At 47.2% G+C, this 19,095-nt stretch overlaps 1 protein-coding gene across 2 annotated transcripts in view; it reads left to right on the forward strand.

Annotated features, from left to right (window-relative positions):
- The window catches only part of PTDSS1 (phosphatidylserine synthase 1), a 67,637-nt gene that overhangs the window by 16,565 nt on the left and 31,977 nt on the right, over window positions 1-19,095 (forward strand). For both annotated transcript variants that reach the window (XM_086336008.1, XM_086336009.1), the window contains exons 3-5: window positions 8,689-8,733; window positions 11,416-11,540; window positions 18,607-18,765. In XM_086336008.1, coding sequence (XP_086192134.1) covers window positions 8,689-8,733; window positions 11,416-11,540; window positions 18,607-18,765 — 329 coding nt within the window. The remainder of the gene's footprint in view (window positions 1-8,688; window positions 8,734-11,415; window positions 11,541-18,606; window positions 18,766-19,095) is intronic.

A 19,095-nucleotide genomic window follows, 5' to 3' on the forward strand; every position in this document is an offset into this window, starting at 1 on the left:
TCTGACCCAGGGATTGAACCTGGTTTTCCCGCATTATAGGTAAATTCTTTACCATCTGAGCCACCAAGGAAGCCTGAGAAGCACAGTCGCACCAGCTATCCCAAGGCTGCTTGCACACTTGCTTCTGGACACCTTGGGCTTGAAATAAAGACACTGTACCACTGTAGTCTATACAGTGAAAGTGAAAGAAAAGAGAAAGTGAAAATTGCTCAGTTGTGTCTGACTCTTTGCGAGAAGATGCTCAAGATACAGAGAGGTCATGGAATGAAAGGGAATTGGCCCAGCTATGACATTTACATTCTAGGAAACATCCCCAGTGTTGAACAGCTTTTCAAGTAATTTGTCTTACTTTCTTTTTCCTCCCGCTTTCAACACACAAGGGCTTCGCTGGTGGCATTAGTGGTAAAGAACCTGCCTGCCAATGCAGGAGACTGTAAGAGACTCAAATTTGATCCCTGGGTCAGGAAGATCCCCTGGAGGAGGTCATGGCAACCCACATCAATATTCTTGCCCAGAGAATCCCCATGGACAGAGGAGCCTGGTGGGCTGCAGTCCAAAGGGTCACAAAGAGTCAGACACGACTGAAGCGACTTAGCACGCATGCAAGCCCCAGCACACAACATCTCAAGATTTTAGGTTTAGGGACAGCTTGGACTTCACGGAGCCCATCCTCTCTTTCAAGGGCGCTGTGCTGTCATGCAGCTTAAGTGGCCACTTGGGGCATCGAGCATTTTCTACACAGTGGTGGTCCCCCTGAGCTCTGGAACCTGGTCTTAACACAGGTGGCCTAAGAATATAGCCCAGAGTAGATGGTAAACTGCATCTTGGGTTTGCTGCCAACACAAGGCCTGTGGGTGCCTGAGCCCCAAGGGAAGATGAATAGGTGACAGTTCAGCTGGTGGCTCCTGACACTCCCTCAGCCCCTGCCTGCCGTGTCGTGTGTGGGTCAGTGGCTTACTTCCCAGCCATCGCTTGATGCCAGGACCATTGTTGGTCTGTACCCTCTCTTCCTGTTTCTTGTCTCATTTGTCCCCGACCATCTTTTTTTTTTTTTCTTCTAAATTTTATTTTAAATCAGTCAATGAGAACCCAGTATGTGCTTAGGAAACTAATCAATCCAGAGATGTGTCTGTTCTTCCAGCCTCCTGTTTTCCTTGGCTGGGTGTTAATTCTTGCCTGTTTTTTCGCAGCTTCGCAGGTTTCTGTTCTGCTTTTTTTTTTTTAAATTTAGGCTTGCTAATTCTAAGAGCCGTACTGGAAGTTTAGGGATTCCCAGACTTAGCCCTCCATAGCTGCGATTTTACAGCCTTTCCTGCTGGGGCACTCCAGCAGGCACTGGGGCCGTGGTGCTTTTTTTAAGGTCTCCAAAGCCCTGAACGGTGGGGATTGCATCTGTCGGATGTGACATTTCGCATGATTTCTGCTGATTTCTCCTCTTTTCCCTCGTGAAGACTTGTCATCTTCAATGTCCACATAACTGGCTCAGTCTCTCCTGGTGGGACTGGGCTTTGTTTTCCCTTTTGAAAGACAAAGGCTGTTTGTTTTCATGCTTTCCCTGGCTCCCCTGACTTTGTGATAACATGCAAAGCAGGGAGGACCCACAGAGTCCTGCTTGGTTTACGCCTGATCCCAAGGCCTGCCAGTCACTCCTGGACCACCCTCAGCCGCTGCCGCCTGCCTGGGGTTAGGGCCCAGCCCTGCACGGTCCTGTGCTCAGCAGAGCCCTGGTCTTGTCTCATGCGAGGCCCATCGTGAGGTGCCTCGTCTCTGTCTCCTGTGTGTGTCTCTCTCTCTGTTTCTCCTTCTCTCTGCCAGTCTCTGGCTCTTCTTTCTCCCAGGAGTGCAGTCTCAGGACCTCAGTTGGCCTGTGTCTGGGATGCCTGGACTCCACATCCGCAGCGGGGAGGCTGTGCCTTTCCTCCTCTGGTGATCAGACCCTTCACCCACAAAAAGGACAGAGACCTTCAGCATTCTGTGCAGGAAGGGTTAGGATGTCGGAAAGCCGTGCTTGGAGGGACTGTCTCGCAGCCGCGTGTACTGAGCGAGCCCACTGTTGTCTGCCTTGTTCTCTAAAGAGCCAGTTACTCTACATCAGATCAGTAGTAAAACCATAAGTTTCCACATTAAAGAATGCTGTCCATGAATATTTTTTTTTGAATCAGGGGGTGGCATGGAGTTGATGGGGCTGGGGCCTGGCCGGCCCCCTGGAAAGGGTCCCCTGGGTATGTGACTATCCCTCTCCCCCAGCTGGCATTCAGACGCCAGCCTTTGCAGGAGCCATTCTGCTGGGCGGATGGTTCTCTGAGTGGGATGGACACGCCTCTTCCCATTCCAGTCTTGCCACCTTGTCTTCCACTTTCCCCACACTTGATGCAAATTCTCGAATTAAGTATTGGAACGAATGGGAGGAACAGAGCCCAGCGTCTGCCTTCTCCTTGAAAGGCAGTTTTGGGGAAGTGCCCACAGTGGATGGCATTCCCAGAATGGCTCTGTTTTGGCAGATTCGCGTGCATTTCTCCTTGACCTAGTAAAGGTTGCCCTAAATGTTTACACATCAGCCTGCCTTTGCTTGTCTCCTTATGTCTTGTGTGTGTGATCACGTTCACGTATGCTCTCTGTGTACTAGGACTGGTCTGCTCCTACAGGAGGGGGCCCTGTGGTTCTTCTGGAACAGAGTCCAGATGACAAAGACCCTTGACTTTCTCCATAAGGTCTATAACAGCTGGTATGCTTTTGGCCACAAATAATAGGAGATCTCTTTCAAAGTGGCTTAAAGAATAAATAAAACGTTTGCTTTCTCACATCCACGAGAGGTTCCGAGAGAGAGTGGTTCAGGGTTGTCTAATTGAGCAGCTCGGTGGCATGTGAAGACCCGGGCTCTCTACCTGTCTCGTGGCCTTGGGACAGCTGCAGCCCTGCTGGCGTGCAGCCGTGGGCGGTGTCCAGCCGCAGAGGGGGCCCTGTCTTCCCCTGCATCTTAGAGTGAAGAGGCCTTTTCTAGAAAGCCTGCAGTGCACGTGCCCGCCCTCCACTTCAGTTAGGCTTAGGCCCCATGCCACCTCTGCTCCAGGCCGACCTGAGGACAGGCATTTACCGTGGTTGGAGGACCTCCCAGGCACATTCATAGATCTCCTGTAGATCTCCACTGACTGGAAAAGTGGAAGAGAACCAGGATTGCCTCCATCAGCTTAGAATTTACCGCTGGGTTACATGGAGCAGGCGTGGAGGAGACTCAAGCAGACTTTTTCATTTGACAGTCAACAGAGTGAGTGACGGGGTAGCTTCCAGAGTTCCTTCCTTGCATCTGATAAACGCACAAGGAGAGAGAGCCCGGGGCGGGGGTGGGGAGTGGGGGGAGACCCGGAAAGAAGAGGGTCTTTACCTATACCAGCTTCTTTCCTGAAACCTTCTCTCCCATTCTCTCTCTTCCGGTTCCCTTGAAGAAAATATTTTAAATGCCACCTCCACCTCCTTAGCACAACTGGCCCTCCCGTGTAAGTGTAATTTTAACTATGCCACTGTGTCATTGGAGTGTAATTATAACTGCGTCACGGTCACCGGAGTGAAATTTAGAAACCCGCTGCATCTCCAGCTGGCTGCGAGATTTCTTTCAGCAGGTGACTCCCGTGTGCCTTTCCAGCTTCGGAGGGCCTCCTTCACGCTTCCTTCCCTTCTACCCCACCCAACCCCAGCCACCCCAGCCTTACCCTGGGCCCCCGTTGCCCAGCCCACGGGGGTCTTCTCAACAGATACCTGGTGAATGAAGTAGTGAATCTGTCCAGAAAGAAGTTCACAGAATCAGCCCTGTCTTGTCCTCTGCTCATCTGCAAGAGGAGCACTGTTCAGCTCTTCTTCAGGGTATTTTGAAGAGGGTGAGATCTGTAGGGTGTCTTGATTTTTCCAAGTTTACCCTTCTATTTGTCCTCATCTGATTTCTCTGAGCATAGATAGTGCGAATCACATCTCCTTGAGGCATAAAGGCAATCCAGAAGATTCATTGTCTCCTAAATTAAAAGAAGGAAAAAATGGTATAATCTCCCCCCATTCTCTGTCTCCTGCCCATGCCTTTTTTTTTTTTTTTTTTTTGATACAAAAATTCTTTCTTAGGTTTGAAATTTGCTGAGAGATCTTTTTTTTTCACCTTTTCTGGGTTTTTCCTGGAGGAATTTAAACTTTCAACTAGTACTAATCAAATATCTTGCAATTTCCTTTGTCAATTACACCCGATAAAGCTGAAAACGAGATAATAAAGAGAAGAGGCAGACTGTGAGGTTCCCAGGCACAGTCCTCCCGCTGCTGGAGAGGCAGCTTCTGACTTGGGTTAAAAGGATTCTCTCTCCCTCGGGTTGGTTCGTGGAGCTCAGATGTTCGCGGATGTGACCATAGGTTGCTGGCAATTCAGGCTGTGATCTTATGTTTTGATTTCCGAGGAAGTGTTTTAAATGAGTGCTCTCCGGTGGCAAAGACATTTGGTTTCTGTTTTCTTTTGAAATCAAACTGGCTCTTAATATCTGATTAAAAAGGAGGTATTCCAGTCATAGGGACTGATAAGAAAGTAAAACATGTAGTTTTTCATAATGTGTCTTGTGCGAAAACCACCTTCGTAAATCAAACTAGCACTGGTTTCTCCATCACCACCCTGAGATGCCTGCCCCGTCTCTCCTGCATAATTGAACTGAGGACCCAGACTTTTCCAGGCAGCTTTTACGAAATCAGAAATAAAGTATAGACAAGAAGTCCTGCCTCGACCACACCCCCCCCCGCCCCGCCCCCCGCCATGAGATGGACCACCCCTCCTGCATGTCCTGGCTGTAATACTGGGCAGAGGAAGCCCACCAAGAAAATAGTTTGCAGGGGAGTGAGATCTGTGGGCAGGCATTGGGATGAGGTAAATGGTCCAGGATGGCTCTGCCCACCTGGGCAGGTGGATGCCGTAGGAGGCGTGGTTTTAGAGGTGACTTGATTGGCAGAGCCAAATGTGTGTGAACACCAATGAGTGTAAGTATCAAGGCTCATCCTATAGGAAACCGCCAGTCTCATCCTCCATCTTTTAAAAGGCAAAATAGTATTTTTAGCAATATTATTGTCTCTGATAGTGAAGAGACTACTGTGTGAGTAAATCTGCTCGCATCTACTTCTGAAAATACTACACAAAAGCATTCAGAGTTTCTTCTTAGAAAGAAGAGGGGGTAAGGGGATATTGGACAGCTGAAATAAGGCCTGGATTGGGTTTAAAGTTAGCTCCTGAAAGGTTACCTAACATTCCAGGCTGGCCTTATATCTCACCTTTTGTAGGTAAAAGGCCCTGGTGGTCTGTTCCCACCCAGTTCAGGACAGAGCTCCTTGGGGCTCCACTGTCTCTTCTGAAACCCCCCACATTAGATTTCTGAAGTCTTCCTTAGATCAAATGCAAGGCAGAAAGGGCAGTTTTAGAAATCGTATTTTATGAGAAACATTTATGATGTAATACTATGGTATATAGGTGGGATATTGGAGAAAAGAGGGAAAAATTCCATAGCTGTAAATCAAGATAAGGCTTTAAAGAACCAAACTGCAGTGCAGTAAGATGGATATTCTCTTTCCAGGCCCTGGGACATGTCTGTATCAGGAATGACAGCCAGACAGAGAGACATAAGTCTTGAGCTGAAGCAGTTGCACGTTGGGTTGGAGAGAACTTAAGGCCCCATCAACCCCACATTGCTCAACCACCCTATCCTCTTATTTACTCTGAAATTGTCCTGCTTAGGGTTAGCTAGAAGAAAGGGCTGAGTTCTGCTTTCAGAAGGCCACTCTTAGAGTAACCACAGGCTGACGATGACTTTGGAGGCCTTTCTGCTGGTCAGTGTGCGGGGTCTTGTATCAGTTCCCTGCCCTCTCATCCTTCCCATCTTAACAGATCTTATCAGTTCCACATCGTAGTAGCGCTAAGCTCCATTCACTAGCTTGTTTCTCTCTGCCCCTTTCCTGGCCCCGAGACAGTCCTGGCTCAGACCCTTCGCTCTGTGCCCCCTTCCCGGCCCCGGTCTCCCGAGCTTTCCCAGTTCTGCCAGTTGATGGAACAGTGCCGTGGGTTCTCCAGACCTGAAGGTGGAGTCCTGGAGAGGTGTGGCCGTGAGTGAGTTCCTTATGCCCCGATGCATTTATCTGTAGAAAGGGAACGATGGTGGTCCTCGCATCATCTGCCAGGAGGACTAAGGGGTGGTGTGTCTCACCCTCCGGCCTGCTACCCAGTAAGGGTTAAGGAAAGCACCGCTGACTGTTAGAGTCAGGAGTGCTCTTGAGAATAACACTCTGTGGTTTCAAAGTGTCGATTGGGCATGGAATTCTGTTGCAAGCCAAATAATAGATTCAGAGTTTCACCTTGTAAAAGGAAGTCATAGAGAAAGCTGGAGTCCCCTGTTCTGTCTGAAAGGTTAATTCAGTAGTTTGGATGGAGTAACACTTGCAAGCCAGACTGCTACTGAAGGACAAGTCATTCCTGGTGACAAGTGAAGCTATTACCCAGCATCCGTGAAGAAGAGCATTTGAAGGAGAAAATTAACTTAAAAGATGACAAATGGAACTATCAATTTTCCAATAATTGGCAAAGAAAGTTAACCAGGTTGTGTTACCTGGAAGGGGATTCTGGTTTCTGTGTTTCACTTTGCCTTTTTTGAGAAAAAAAGCCGCTGATTAAAAAGAATACAGGTATCCCTTGCAATCCGAATCTTTGCTGTCAGAACTCAGAAATCAAACAGTTATTAACCTATTATTAAATTGCTCAGTATCTGAGCTCTCACTGCTTGCCATCCAAAACTCAGACACCATATTCACTGGGATGAAGCAGAGTCCCTCACAAACTTAATTTCGGAACTCTCAACATGTAAACCCAGAATCTGAGTCAGTATTCCTCATATGAATTTGGTTCATCCAAAGAAAGCAGGTAGAATGTGTTTCAGTGTAGCCTTTTTAAGAAGAAATAGGCCATTTGGAATGAGTTACAGAATAAAAATTACAATGTAGTGTTTGCTTCAGGGAGGATTCCAGGTCACAAGCAACAGAAGCTGACTCTGCTGATGCAAGCGCGTGTTCTCGGATGTTAACTAGCTGGAGGAATCCTGGGAGGGCCAGGAAGCCAGGCCCCCACTCCTAGCTAACTTCTGAGCTGGCGCATCACCCAGACCTGGTCCATGAGTGAGCCTTGACCATAGTCTGTGTTACTGTCACGTCTGCAGTGCGTACTAAATGGAACTGCCTCTGCTGTGGTGTCCCCAGCGCCAGCTTCACCAGCGTGAGGGATGCCGCCTCCCACCACTGTCCCTGGCGCCTCCCACCACTGTCCCTGGCGGCCAGGACCACAGGGATGGAGCGGGGAGAGGAGCGCTCTGCATACCTCCCTCCACTGTCCCCAGCCTCTGACGTTCCCTGGCACAGGTGCAGCTATAGGATCGAGACCCAGTTATAGAGGAGGCTGGGCCGCAAGTTCTGGCCTCTCTCCTGGAGATAAGGGATCACACCGCTGGAAATCCTCCAAGTGCAGGGAGGCCTGGGCAGCCCCAAACTAGGTCAGGGGCCCTCTAGAACAGTGGTCAGTATTTGCCAGCTGTAACCCTTCAGTTAGTGGTAAATCAGTTTAGTGGATCAAGGCCCAGATTACTTGCATTCATCTTCTATTACTTTTTTTTTTTCTTTTTAATGAGATAAAATAGAAGGCAACGTATTGTTATATCACGTGTAGTAAGTTTCATCCTGTGAAATTTTGGCTTCTGTTTTGTGAAATGTGTATCTGTGTATCTGAACTGGTGAGAGGTGTTTTGTTACCAGAAGTCATGATCAAAGGCCCGCGTGTTCCCGGCTCCAAGCGTTTGCTCTGTGTCACTCCGCATCTCACTTGTTTTCCAAGCACGGTGTTTCTCTCTTTTATTGTTGGTCCGTCACAGTCTTGTCTGTGTGTGTGTGTGTGTGTCTCTCTCTCTCTCTCACACACACACACACACACACACACACACACACCCTCCAAACACAGTGTTTCTCTCTTTTATTGTTGGTCCGTCACAGTCTTGTCTGTGTGTGTGTGTGTGTGTCTCTCCCTCTCTCACACACACACACACCCTCCAAGCACGGTGTTTCTCTCTTTTACTGTTGGTCCATCACAGTCTTGTCTGTCTGTCTGTCTCTCTCTCTCACACACACACACACTCCAAGCACAGTGTTTCTCTCTTTTATTGTTCATCCATCACAGTCTTGTCTGTCTGTCTCACACACACACACACACACACACACACACACACGATTCCGTCTGTCTCTCTCTCTCACACACACACACAGGATGTCCAGAACAAAGCTGTGAGATCTCTTGTTCAGATCTAGTAAGTATTGCATGCAGTGAAAGGCTGGTCTGGTGACCTACTCACTGTCATTGTGTCTATGGGAAATTATCATCTGATTCTGAAGACAAAGCTTTAAGGAAAAAAAAAAAAAAAAGCCTCTGTTGTAATTCATGCCTGTTACAATTGTGGGGACAGTTGTTACAATGTAGATAAAACCTTTCAACCTAGACTTTGACCTCCCAGAGTTTTCCTAGAAAAAAGTTTTGACAGTAGAGAGGATTTTTTAACCCCTTATCTCTGTGGAAATCAGCAGCACTATCTTTATTTTGGTCTTGGTTTGAAAGTAGTCTGTTCTGACCTTGTAATGTTATCTCCGCAGGTCCCTTTACCCGGCCTCATCCGGCCTTGTGGCGAATGGTCTTTGGTGAGTTGCACATTAGTCAGTTTCAAAATCCATTCTACTCTCAACAGATCTTTTTTCCTTGTATGTTAGAGCAGTTTTTCTTACCGCTCTACTGTAAAACTTAATAGTTTTTTACTTTTTGGTGTTCCTGGTATCAGTTTGTTATTAAAATGCTTTGCTACAAAATAAAGTGCTGGTGACAGCGGAAATTCTTATACACGTGAACTGTTTCAATCCCTCCCCGCCTGGCCTCCCCCGCCCCAGCCTCCCAACACTGCTGTCCATTAATGCACGGGATCTGATGTGAGGGCGTGTGGCTTGTTCTTCCTGACGGGGCTCATCGCTAGTGAAGCTCAGGTGCATCGTATGAGCGTGTTTGCCTTGTCAGCATCCAGGAGGGACCGAAACCCCAGCAATCTCCCTGGTGTCGCAAGTGGGAAAGAACTCAGAAAAGGAGAGGTCTTAGCAAAGAGCCCTGATTTGAACTACAGTTTAGTGATGAGCGTCGCATATGCATGTTGGGTCTCTTATGACATTTACTTGATTTCTAGTCCAAAGAGTAAAACCACCCAAGTGGATTTAAATCTAATCTTCAAAACTTTGGGGCTTGGCTTCATTTTACCTAAGTAATCATCCAAAAAAGTTATTCAAGGTTCAGATAGGGCAATCTTATGCGAAGGGACCCTTAAAATGGAGATTATGCTCAAGTCTGTTTATTTTTCACCCTTCAGAGATCATAAGTAAGTCTCTGAATTCAGTGGTGAGTCTCCGTCGTGTGCTCAGCAGGTGTTCACCGAGTCCCGAGTGGGTGGCTCCTGTGGCCCTGAGCCTGCAGGCGGAGAGGCCGGGTGCAGGGAGGGCGGCTGTAGCAAGCACACTGGGAAATAAATCAGTAATCTGAGCAAAGCAGATGTCTCCAAGTGGCAGGAAGTTTATTAAAACCACAAGAAGCGACACTGACTAGTAGCTGCTTTCACTTGGAGGTGATGGGAGGCGCGAAGGAAGTGTGCCTAAGCAGAAACCTGCCTGCAGAGAAGGATCCAGGAAGATACTAGAGGCAGGCCAGACCAGGAGAGGCAGAGCTGGGTGTAGGTGGGACTACAGGGCTTGGGAAGGGCCGGGGGATGCCACGGGAGGGTTTTTTTTTTTTTTTGCAGGTAAGTATGTGACTCATTTCCATTTCTTAAAATATAGTTCTGGTTGTATTATACTTATAGCTCATGGACTTAATATGGCCACTTAAAAGTTGTGAGTCATTTTCAGCTAGATGGCTACATCTAGTTTTTCTAATTTCATATGGTCCATTCTAGGTAATGAACAATTTTATTGCTTCCCTGGAGTCCTGGAACCCTTTGATAACCTGATGAGAACTATAGACCCTTTCCCAGTGTACACACACACACACACACACACAGGCACACACACAGTTTTACATATGATATTCAGGCCTTCGGGGATGTTGAAGCCCAACTGTGAACTCTCGTTCACACAGGGCCTCCTGGTCCACACTTTCTTTGTATCCCAAAATAATTATTTCAAAAGGGTCATAATGAGAAGGTGTCGTGGGAGGTATTTGCAGTCAAAAGTACCAGTAAAAGTAGCTAGTACATAATAATACATAAGAAGGCTATCCTATAGACTTGTCTAAAAACACATGCGCCCTGGGCCCTGGGATACACGACCAAGTCAGCTGTGTCCTCTGAGCCAACCCCCCCGCCCCGAGGACCAGGAGAGGCCCTGTCTACCAGCCTGCGCTGTAGCCGCCTCAGAGGATTCCATTCCAGCCACGGACACTCTCTCCTCTGGAGCGGCTCCCTGGGGACCAGTGCCAGCCCACTTTGGATGGGGTGCTGTGGTCCAAGGTCGTTTGTATCACAGCGTCTAGATGTCCTCCACAAGCATTTTCATCCCAGCAGATTCGAAAAGAAGAGGGAAAGTAACAAAGCCATTGGTGGCTGGTTCTCAAGTCTTTCTAAAATATCTTTGCAGGCTTTTGCCTTCTTACGGTAGACTATTGACTTTCTTTTTTAAATGACATGGGCGATTATTAGGCTACCACTTACGATGTGGTGTGACCGTATCATGATGCCCACAGGGGTTAATGTGGGGTGTAAGTGGGGGGATGAGTGACCCTGGGCCACCTTTCACCCCTCAAACCCCAAACCGAGCCATCTGCCAGGCCTTCCTTGCCTGCCTCCAGTCCAGTCTCCATGCAAGTGGCCAGAGGCCATCTCCTGAAATGTTCTCCAGGTCACCTCATTTTCCTATTTGGATCCCGTCAGGGGCTCCTCCTTTGACTTCAGGTCAAGTCTGTGGTCTTCACAGTAGCCCTGAGCCCTGGCCGTCCCTTCCTAGCGGCCTCACTCCCTTCCCGTCTCCGCCAGCTCCTAGCCACATGCGGGCTATGGACCCTCTTTCCAGGAACCCACCTGATCGCCTCTGCCTGCCGTCCTGGCCCGAGTCCCGGGTCTTCTTATCCACCCCCTCGCCGGTCATCTGCCACCCCTCCAGCTCCCAGTGTCAGCATCTCTTTCTAGATGAGGACCGAGTGTCAAATTGTCATCAAAGGAAAGGCCAGCTTGTCACGTGAGGGGTCCCCACAGCCCACATTTCAACACCAGTGTCTGCTTGGGGCCACTAAGCATCATGCCGCCTGACACCGGCTCCCTTCCTGGACCTGAGGGTGTTTCTTGTTTCCTGCAGGGCTCAGCGTGCTCTACTTCCTGTTCCTGGTATTCCTCCTCTTCCTGAACTTCGAGCAGGTTAAATCCTTGATGTACTGGCTAGACCCAAACCTTCGCTATGCCACAAGGGAAGCAGACATCATGGTACGTACTTGTCCGCTGTGAGTTAGAGAAGCTGGTTGACCCCTTGGGTGTAGGAGGTAATGTTGGCTTCATATCTTAAATTGGTCCTACATAGAAATTTTCCCTATATTTCCTACGTAGATAACCTCGGCACCAGTCTCTGGGTGGGCTGGTGTGGTGCCTGTTTCCACGATGAGTGATCCAGTCCAGGAATGTGAATCCTTTCTTGGCCCAAAGCGGGTGGTAGGAAGAGATGAGCGTTACCATCAGCCGTAGGTGGGAACTCTGCCCCTGACACTTGTAAGCTGTGGGACCTTGGGCTGTGGACCTGCAGCCTGTTCCCTCTTTTGTAAAGTGACATAATGCTTACCTTGGACGTTTGCTGTGGCCTAGACGAAGGCCCAGCATGGTGCTTCACGCACCAGTCCTCCAGTGGTGGCAGCCCAGCCCGTCAGTGTCTCCCGCAGCCCCTCCGCCCCCCGACTCCAGCCCTGATGCCCCGATCCTTCCCCCCTGCTTGCCACGAAGGGGCCAAGTTGTAATGAGGGAAGCCATTTCATTCATTACTTTTATGAAGCCACAATAAATAACTTTGTTCTTGTCTAAAATGACTAATGGCTTCGGCTTTTAGTGAAGAGATTATTTTATACTGTAATACTGTTCCTTTTTCAATTTTTAAAAAGGCCTGATGTTTAGTACAGGTTGAAGAACTACCTAGCAACAGTCAGAAAAGAAGAACAGACATTTAGGCCATAGTTGGGTCCTTGTTTAACAAGCAGGAACGAGGTACAGAGGGAGTTAGCTAAAAGTCGAAAAAGTGATCATTCTAGCATAGTCGAGATTGGTCAGACCCTTCTTGGAATGGTATTTCCAGATTTTATCTTTAACTTTTATAAAAGGATGTGTTAAAGACAAAAATAAGAAGGCCAAAAATTATTTGAAAGTCTCAAGGAGCAAAGTCTGTCTTGAGATTCTTCCTCTAAGGGAAGAGAAAGGTACAGGGTGACTTCCAGTTTATAATGATGCTGATCGTAACAGTTAAGAGTGAGGTTGACAACAGTTGTTGATTGTGGATTGTCTGCTCGGCCAGGCCGAGCTGGGTGCTTTATATATAGTGCCTTACATATGGTGTATATGTTCATATCCTCATTTTACCAAGGAGGAAATAGAAGCTTAAACTAAGATCCATCTGGGTCCAAAACCTACACTTGCCCTTAAGACAGTGCCTTAAACATACAGTTACGATAACGAGTGTTTGATGCCCCCAGGTGTCTTATGAAACAGAGACTAGGGGAAGGATATGCCAGGTTATAGTTATTACCTGCCACGAGTTTCCTGAGTCAGAATGGTCATATGATAAACTAACTTCCAGGTAGATTTGCTGGTGTGTCACGCTTGTTCTCTGGAGAAGGCAATGGCACCCCACTCCAGCACTCTTGGCCTGGAGAATCCCATGGACGGAGGAGCCTGGTAGGCTACAGTCCATGGGGTCATTAAGAGTTGGACATGACTAAGCGACTTCACTTTCACTTTTCACTTTCGTGCATTGGAGTAGGAAATGGCAACCCACTCCAGTGTTCTTGCCTGGAGAATCCCAGGTACAGAGGAGCCTGGTGGGCTGCCGTCTATGGGGTCGCACAGAGTCGGACACGACTGATGCGACGCAGCAGCAGCAGCAGCAGCAGCAGGCTTGTTCTCACAGTGGATGGGGGAGAGGAAATCTCATAACACTTTGACATCCACCTTCCTTAGGAACTTAACATCACTGCTGCTACTGCTGCTAAGTCGCTTCAGTCATGTCTGACTCTGTTCAACCCCATAGATGGCAGCCCACCAGGCTCCCCCATCCCTGGGATTCTCCAGGCAAGAATACTGGAGTGGGTTGCCATTTCCTTCTCCAATGCATGAAAGTGAAAAGTGAAAGTGAAGTTGCTCAGTCATGTCCGACTCTTCGAGACCCCATGGACTGCAGCCCACCAGGCTCCTCCGCCCGTGGGATTTTCCAGGCAAGAGTACTAGAGTGGGGTGCCATTGCCTTCTCCGACTTAACATCACAGGGATATCCTATTGTTATGTCAATAATTACAATCCCCCAAAGAGCTGACACTGGCATTTAAAATCTGGTTTCCAAGGACCGGCTAATTCTTTCTCAGCAAACAAAGCAAAGCCAGAGGCAGTTTTCAGCTTCTGGAATTCCAGCTGGTGCTGGCCTGGTCTTAGTCTTCTCCATCTCTAATTCCTCGTCACTTTTTACTTCCTTAAAGTAAGCTTGTACAGTTCTGAGGACTTGTTCCTTGATGGCTCTAGAGACACGCATTCCTTTTTTAGGACTTGTGGTGAGAAGTGTCTTTATGTAAGACAGAAGCCTCTAGTCCCTGGTTCCCTGGGCCTTCTGCCCTCCCCATTCCTTCAGCCACCACTGGTTCCTACTCCTGATGCCTGGCTCTCATCCATGGCAGGTGCCACATGTTGAAATGCAGACACCCCTTCCCCCTGAAAATTAATATTATAACTTGGGGTTGGGAGGGCAGTCACTGAAATCCTATGAGAGACAGTCTTTTATGTAATTTTCTGAAAAGTTTGCTATGTTTCTAAATATTTATTCTGTTCAAAAATATATGATATAAGGTTCAGACAAGCTTTCAAGTGCATCTGCTTTATAGACTGGGTCGTCTGGAGCAGCAGGGGAAAGACCCCCCTGCTCCCAATTCCATGTCCTCTCAGGGCCTAGAATCTACAGAAAGGCAAATTAAACAAATTAATTGCTGGCTCTTTTTCTTAGAGAATTGTTTAAGATAACTTTGATAAGTTTTAAAAATTTTATCAGCACATGCCTAATCTTGTTTCATCCCACCCTCTCGCTTCCCCTAACACACACATCTTATTATCAGACATCAGTATTTAAATATATGGATTTTTAAAAACGTAACCACAATGCTATTTTTAGTTGCTTAAAGTTAACAGTATGCAGTGTTCGCATCTCTTCCCCAGTTGTCTCATAAAGGTTTCTCTCTTCTTTTGTTTTGAATGGTTGACTTGTTTGGATTAGGATCTAGACAAGGTCCCGGTGTCGCCTTTGTTGCAGCTCTCGTATCTCTTAGTCTGCAGTCCCTCCATGCTTTGGTTTAACATCAGTGTTTATTTGTCAAAGAAACTATATTGTTTATTCCATGGAGCTTCTCACTTCTGGATTTTGCAGCTTGCATTCCCAGGGTATCATTAATGCATCCCTCTGTCTCCCTGTATTTCCTCTAAACTGGAAGTTAGATGTAGAGGCTGGATGGGATCCAGACTCCAGGCAGGTTTCCATGGCAGGGCTGCTCGTAGGCAGTGCCGTGTACCACACTGGGCCTCACAGTGTCTAGGGGTCTCTCTTTTATGATGTTCAGCTTGATCATAGGGTCAGCATCAATTGTATGATGCCCTATCAATCACTTGTATGACTTGGAAGGAGAAAAGTGAAATAGGCACCAAACATTGTAATACATTGAAAGTGACATCCAACTCAGTCACATCCAACTCTTTGCAACCCCATGGACTATATAGTCCATGTAATTCTCCAGGCCAAAATACTGGAGTGGGTAGCTGTTCCCTTCTAGGGGATCTTCCCAACCTAAGAATCGAACCCAGGTCTCCTGCATTGCAGGCAGATTCTTTACCAGCTCAGCCACCAGGGAAGCCCAAGAATACTGGAGTGGGTAGCCTATCCCTTCTCCGGGGATCTTCCTGACCCAGGAATCGAACCAGTGTCTCCTGCATTGCAGGTGGATTCTTTACCAGCTGAGCTACCAGGGAAGCTCAGTACATTGAAATATTCACCCAATTCTCAGAATGCTAAATGTGAAAAAGATGTGTCATAGAATCAAGAAAGTGTAATGATTTCAGTACACAGTGCAGTGGGATAAAGAAAAAGATATGGGTGCTATTAGAACTTGTCTACTCTGAGAGGTCAAGGAACGCCTCTGTAAGAGCTGATGTTTATTCTTGTTGTTCAGTCATTAAGTTGTGTCCTACTCTTGCGACCCTCTGGAATGCAGCACACCAGGCTCCTCTGTCCTGCACTATCTCCCGGAATTTGCTCAAATTCTTGTCCATTGAGTTGGTGACGCTGTCTAAGCTGACAACTAGAAAGTGAGTGGGAATTAGCCAAGCAAAGTGGGAGAATAGGGGTCCGAGGCCATTATTCAGGAAGAAGGATCAGTCTTCATGGAGTCTCCAACTGGGGACCTGGGATAAGTCAAGAGTAAAGGAGAGAAGGAATGAGAGGCAGAGGAGGGCCGTTCCTGAGGCTGGGAGGTGTGGACAGGAGGTAGGAGTACTTTGTGAATGTAGTTAAGAGACCCTGAAGGTTTATAAGCAGAGGAACTACCTGATCTCAGCTGATACTTTAGTGGGTCAGTGAACATCATGCCCCATCTCCAGTCTGGTTTTGAAAATGCGGGAAAGAAGAGTGTACAGCATCAGCTGACTTCTTCCTGGTTCAAGCTCAGTGGAGCAGATGGCTTTAGACCCGGGCCACGTGGCGGTGCTAATCCCTTGTCCCGAATTAGGTTTCTGCTCCGCTGTCCCATCAGACATCCACGGGCTTCCTCCCACAGGGCAGAACCCAACTCACAAAAATTCCTCCAAGGGTGAGGGGGCTGACAGGAGCCTGTGCTGTCTGTATGTGAATAATTTCCCAAGAGGGGACCCTAAAGAGGGTGGGTACACGTGTTCTTTCTGCTTCCGTGGTCACCAGCTTCCCTAGGGAGGAGTGAGCAACAGAGCAGGGTAGGAGGCCCAAGATCCTTCCACACTGGGAAGGCTGCCCTTCCAAACACACACACACACACACACACACACACACGCACACACCCAATCACGCACACACCCCCAAACACACACCCTCAAACACCCCCAAGCACACACTCCCATACACTCACACACCCCCAAACATGCTCAACCCCCAAACATGCACACACCCCCAAACACACACACACACCCAAAGCCACACACCCGAACACACACACATTCCCAAACATGCACACGCTCCCAGACACACACATGCCCCCAAGCACACACACACCCAAAACTGTCTGATTTATGATCTGCAAAATCATTTCATTTATAGAGAACTGATTTCAGAGAGACCCGTTAAAACCTTTGCAGTCTTAAGCTGGAGGTGGGTGGTCAGAGTGTCAGCTATACATTTTATAGTTTTAGAAAGCTATCGCAGGTGTCTAAGCAAGAAATAACGGTGGCACTGAGTTGGAAGAAGAAACACATTGGGACGTAAAGTGAACAGGACTTGGTGTTTGGTCTAGTGTTGGGCAAACAGCGGAGAGGTGGAGCCGTCCAGGCCAGCGGTGGGTCGGCTGGGAGGGCGGGCTCCGTGCTCCCCCCTGCTCCCTCCTCCCTGTACGGCCCTCGGAGTCCTCACTGCACGCTTCTTCCTCCCGCTTCCAGGGCTGTGCCTGTGGGTGCTCCCTAGCTGCCTTAAACAGTGGCGTCTTGTGTCCCTCTCACGACCGGGACCTCGACCTCAGGATCTTCCAGATGTGACCGCTGGCAAATTTGTTCCTAACTACTATTTGATAATATAATAGTTATACACCACAGACACACTTAGCTCTTTGTGGTGCCTTCAGAGTACCTTCCCTTTTGTTGAAGCACAGAAATATTCTCCTGGAGAGTAGAAAGGCCTCTGAAGTGGTCTGCAACCCATGATTGCCCTCAGAGCAGCCTTCTGAAGATGGGACTCAGCCCTCACTTATCTAACCCGCCGCAGCGCGCTGCAGCGTAAAGAGGAGGATAGGGCGTCTGCGGAAACGGGAGTTGACCGGGCCTTGAACCCTCCTTAACCTAACGAGTAACTGTGTTAGGCCCAGGGTGTCTCTGTCCTTCTGTGATTCCTGTGACAGGCACGTGCTCCAGAGCCTGGAAGGAGAATTGTCATCTCATGGCAGTGCTGTGGCTTTTTTTAAGCCTTATCTTGACTTACCCCTATTGATTTTTTTCCCTCTTTTTTTCTAGATTTTCCACTTACCATCATCATCCCATATCAGAAAAAAAATACAGTTTTTAAAAATGTCCTTTCAGCTTTGCAAGTTAGAGTGCATTTGTTCTGAGAAAGCTTCAGAAATCTGAGGCAGTGGATTTCAGAAGAGAGAGAGGGGAACCCCAGTGCTGTTTTTGCTCCTTCAGAGAGTATTGTTTCTAGAATTTGAAAATGTTATACTTTACAGGAACTCTGCCAGCTGACTGAAATCTTACTCCTTCCTATCTGATTAATTTGGGAAAAGCAAATGGGAAATGTAGAACTCTCTGAGAAGTGTTGTCATATGATAACTGCTTTCGTAATAAATACAGAAATAAAAGGAAATTGATTTGAAAGTTTTTCAAAACATATTAAAAAGAAAAAGGTATTAGAGATGGAACCTAAATTCTTGAAAGCTTTATAGTGTTTAAATATTTAGATTATGCAGTATTATACATTGTTGGGTAGAGGAGTAATTCTGCTTTCTTCTAATTTCTGAAGTTGGATATTTCAGCTCTTCTTCTTTTCTAATAAAAACATTTAAGAGTGTGTATTTTCCTCTAACTTCTGCTTACTTGTATCTCATCATTTTGATGTGTAATATTTTCATTATCATTTAATACTGAGTATATTTTAAATTTCTATTATGAGTTCTTTTTAACTCCATGATATTTAGAGGTGTGTTTTTAAATTTCCAAACCAGTTGGGTTTCTATTTACTCTTTATTTATTAGGATTCTGTGTTTTTGTTACTGATTTTAACACAGTTGCCCTGTGGGCAAGTGACATGGGCTCTTTGATGCCATTTCTTTAGGATGGGTTAAGCTTTTGTAAAATGATTTTGTTTCCCACTTTATTTAAGCTTTTGCAGTTCGGAACAAAGCAATTCTAGTGTATAAACTCTAATACTTGTCCGTTTTTCCTCAAACAACTTCAATTACTAAAACTTTTTATTGGGCAGGACACACATTAGTTGTCAAGATCACATCAGTTGTTTTCATTTTATTGTCCAGACCCTGAAGCAAGTAGATTTCTAGAGCATTACTAATTATTTCCGTTTTATCTTAAACAGGAGTATGCTGTGAACTGTCATGTCATCACCTGGGAGAGGATTATCAGCCACTTTGATATATTTGCCTTTGGACATTTTTGGGGCTGGGCCATGAAGGCCCTGCTGATCCGAAGTTATGGTCTCTGCTGGACAATCAGTATCACCTGGGAGCTGACCGAGGTAAGAAGGGGGCGTGGGCCGCTGTCTAGATGCTATAGCGTGGGCAGTTTGTACGTAGGAGGAAGACAGTCCGTCAGTCAGCAGTCACGTAATCCATTCTCCAGCTCCTGTGGCATGAAACTATTTAAATCCCAAGGGATATTTTAAGCCTTTGTCAAACACACAGAGAAGCTCCTTGTCAGCTTCAGGCCTGCTCTATCTCACAAGTCTTAAAGAGAAACAACTGGAATCAAGATAAAGAATGGAGTTAAAATCCCAAACAACACAATTCAGTGGTAATGAGGACTTCCGCTGAGAAGTTAACAGGCGCTCCACCCACTAACTAGTTTC

Source organism: Bos grunniens, chromosome 14, assembly GCF_055505025.1.
Source record: "Bos grunniens cultivar Pamir isolate PY7600 chromosome 14, Bosgru_T2T1.0, whole genome shotgun sequence".
Classification (NCBI taxonomy): domain Eukaryota; kingdom Metazoa; phylum Chordata; class Mammalia; order Artiodactyla; family Bovidae; genus Bos; species Bos grunniens.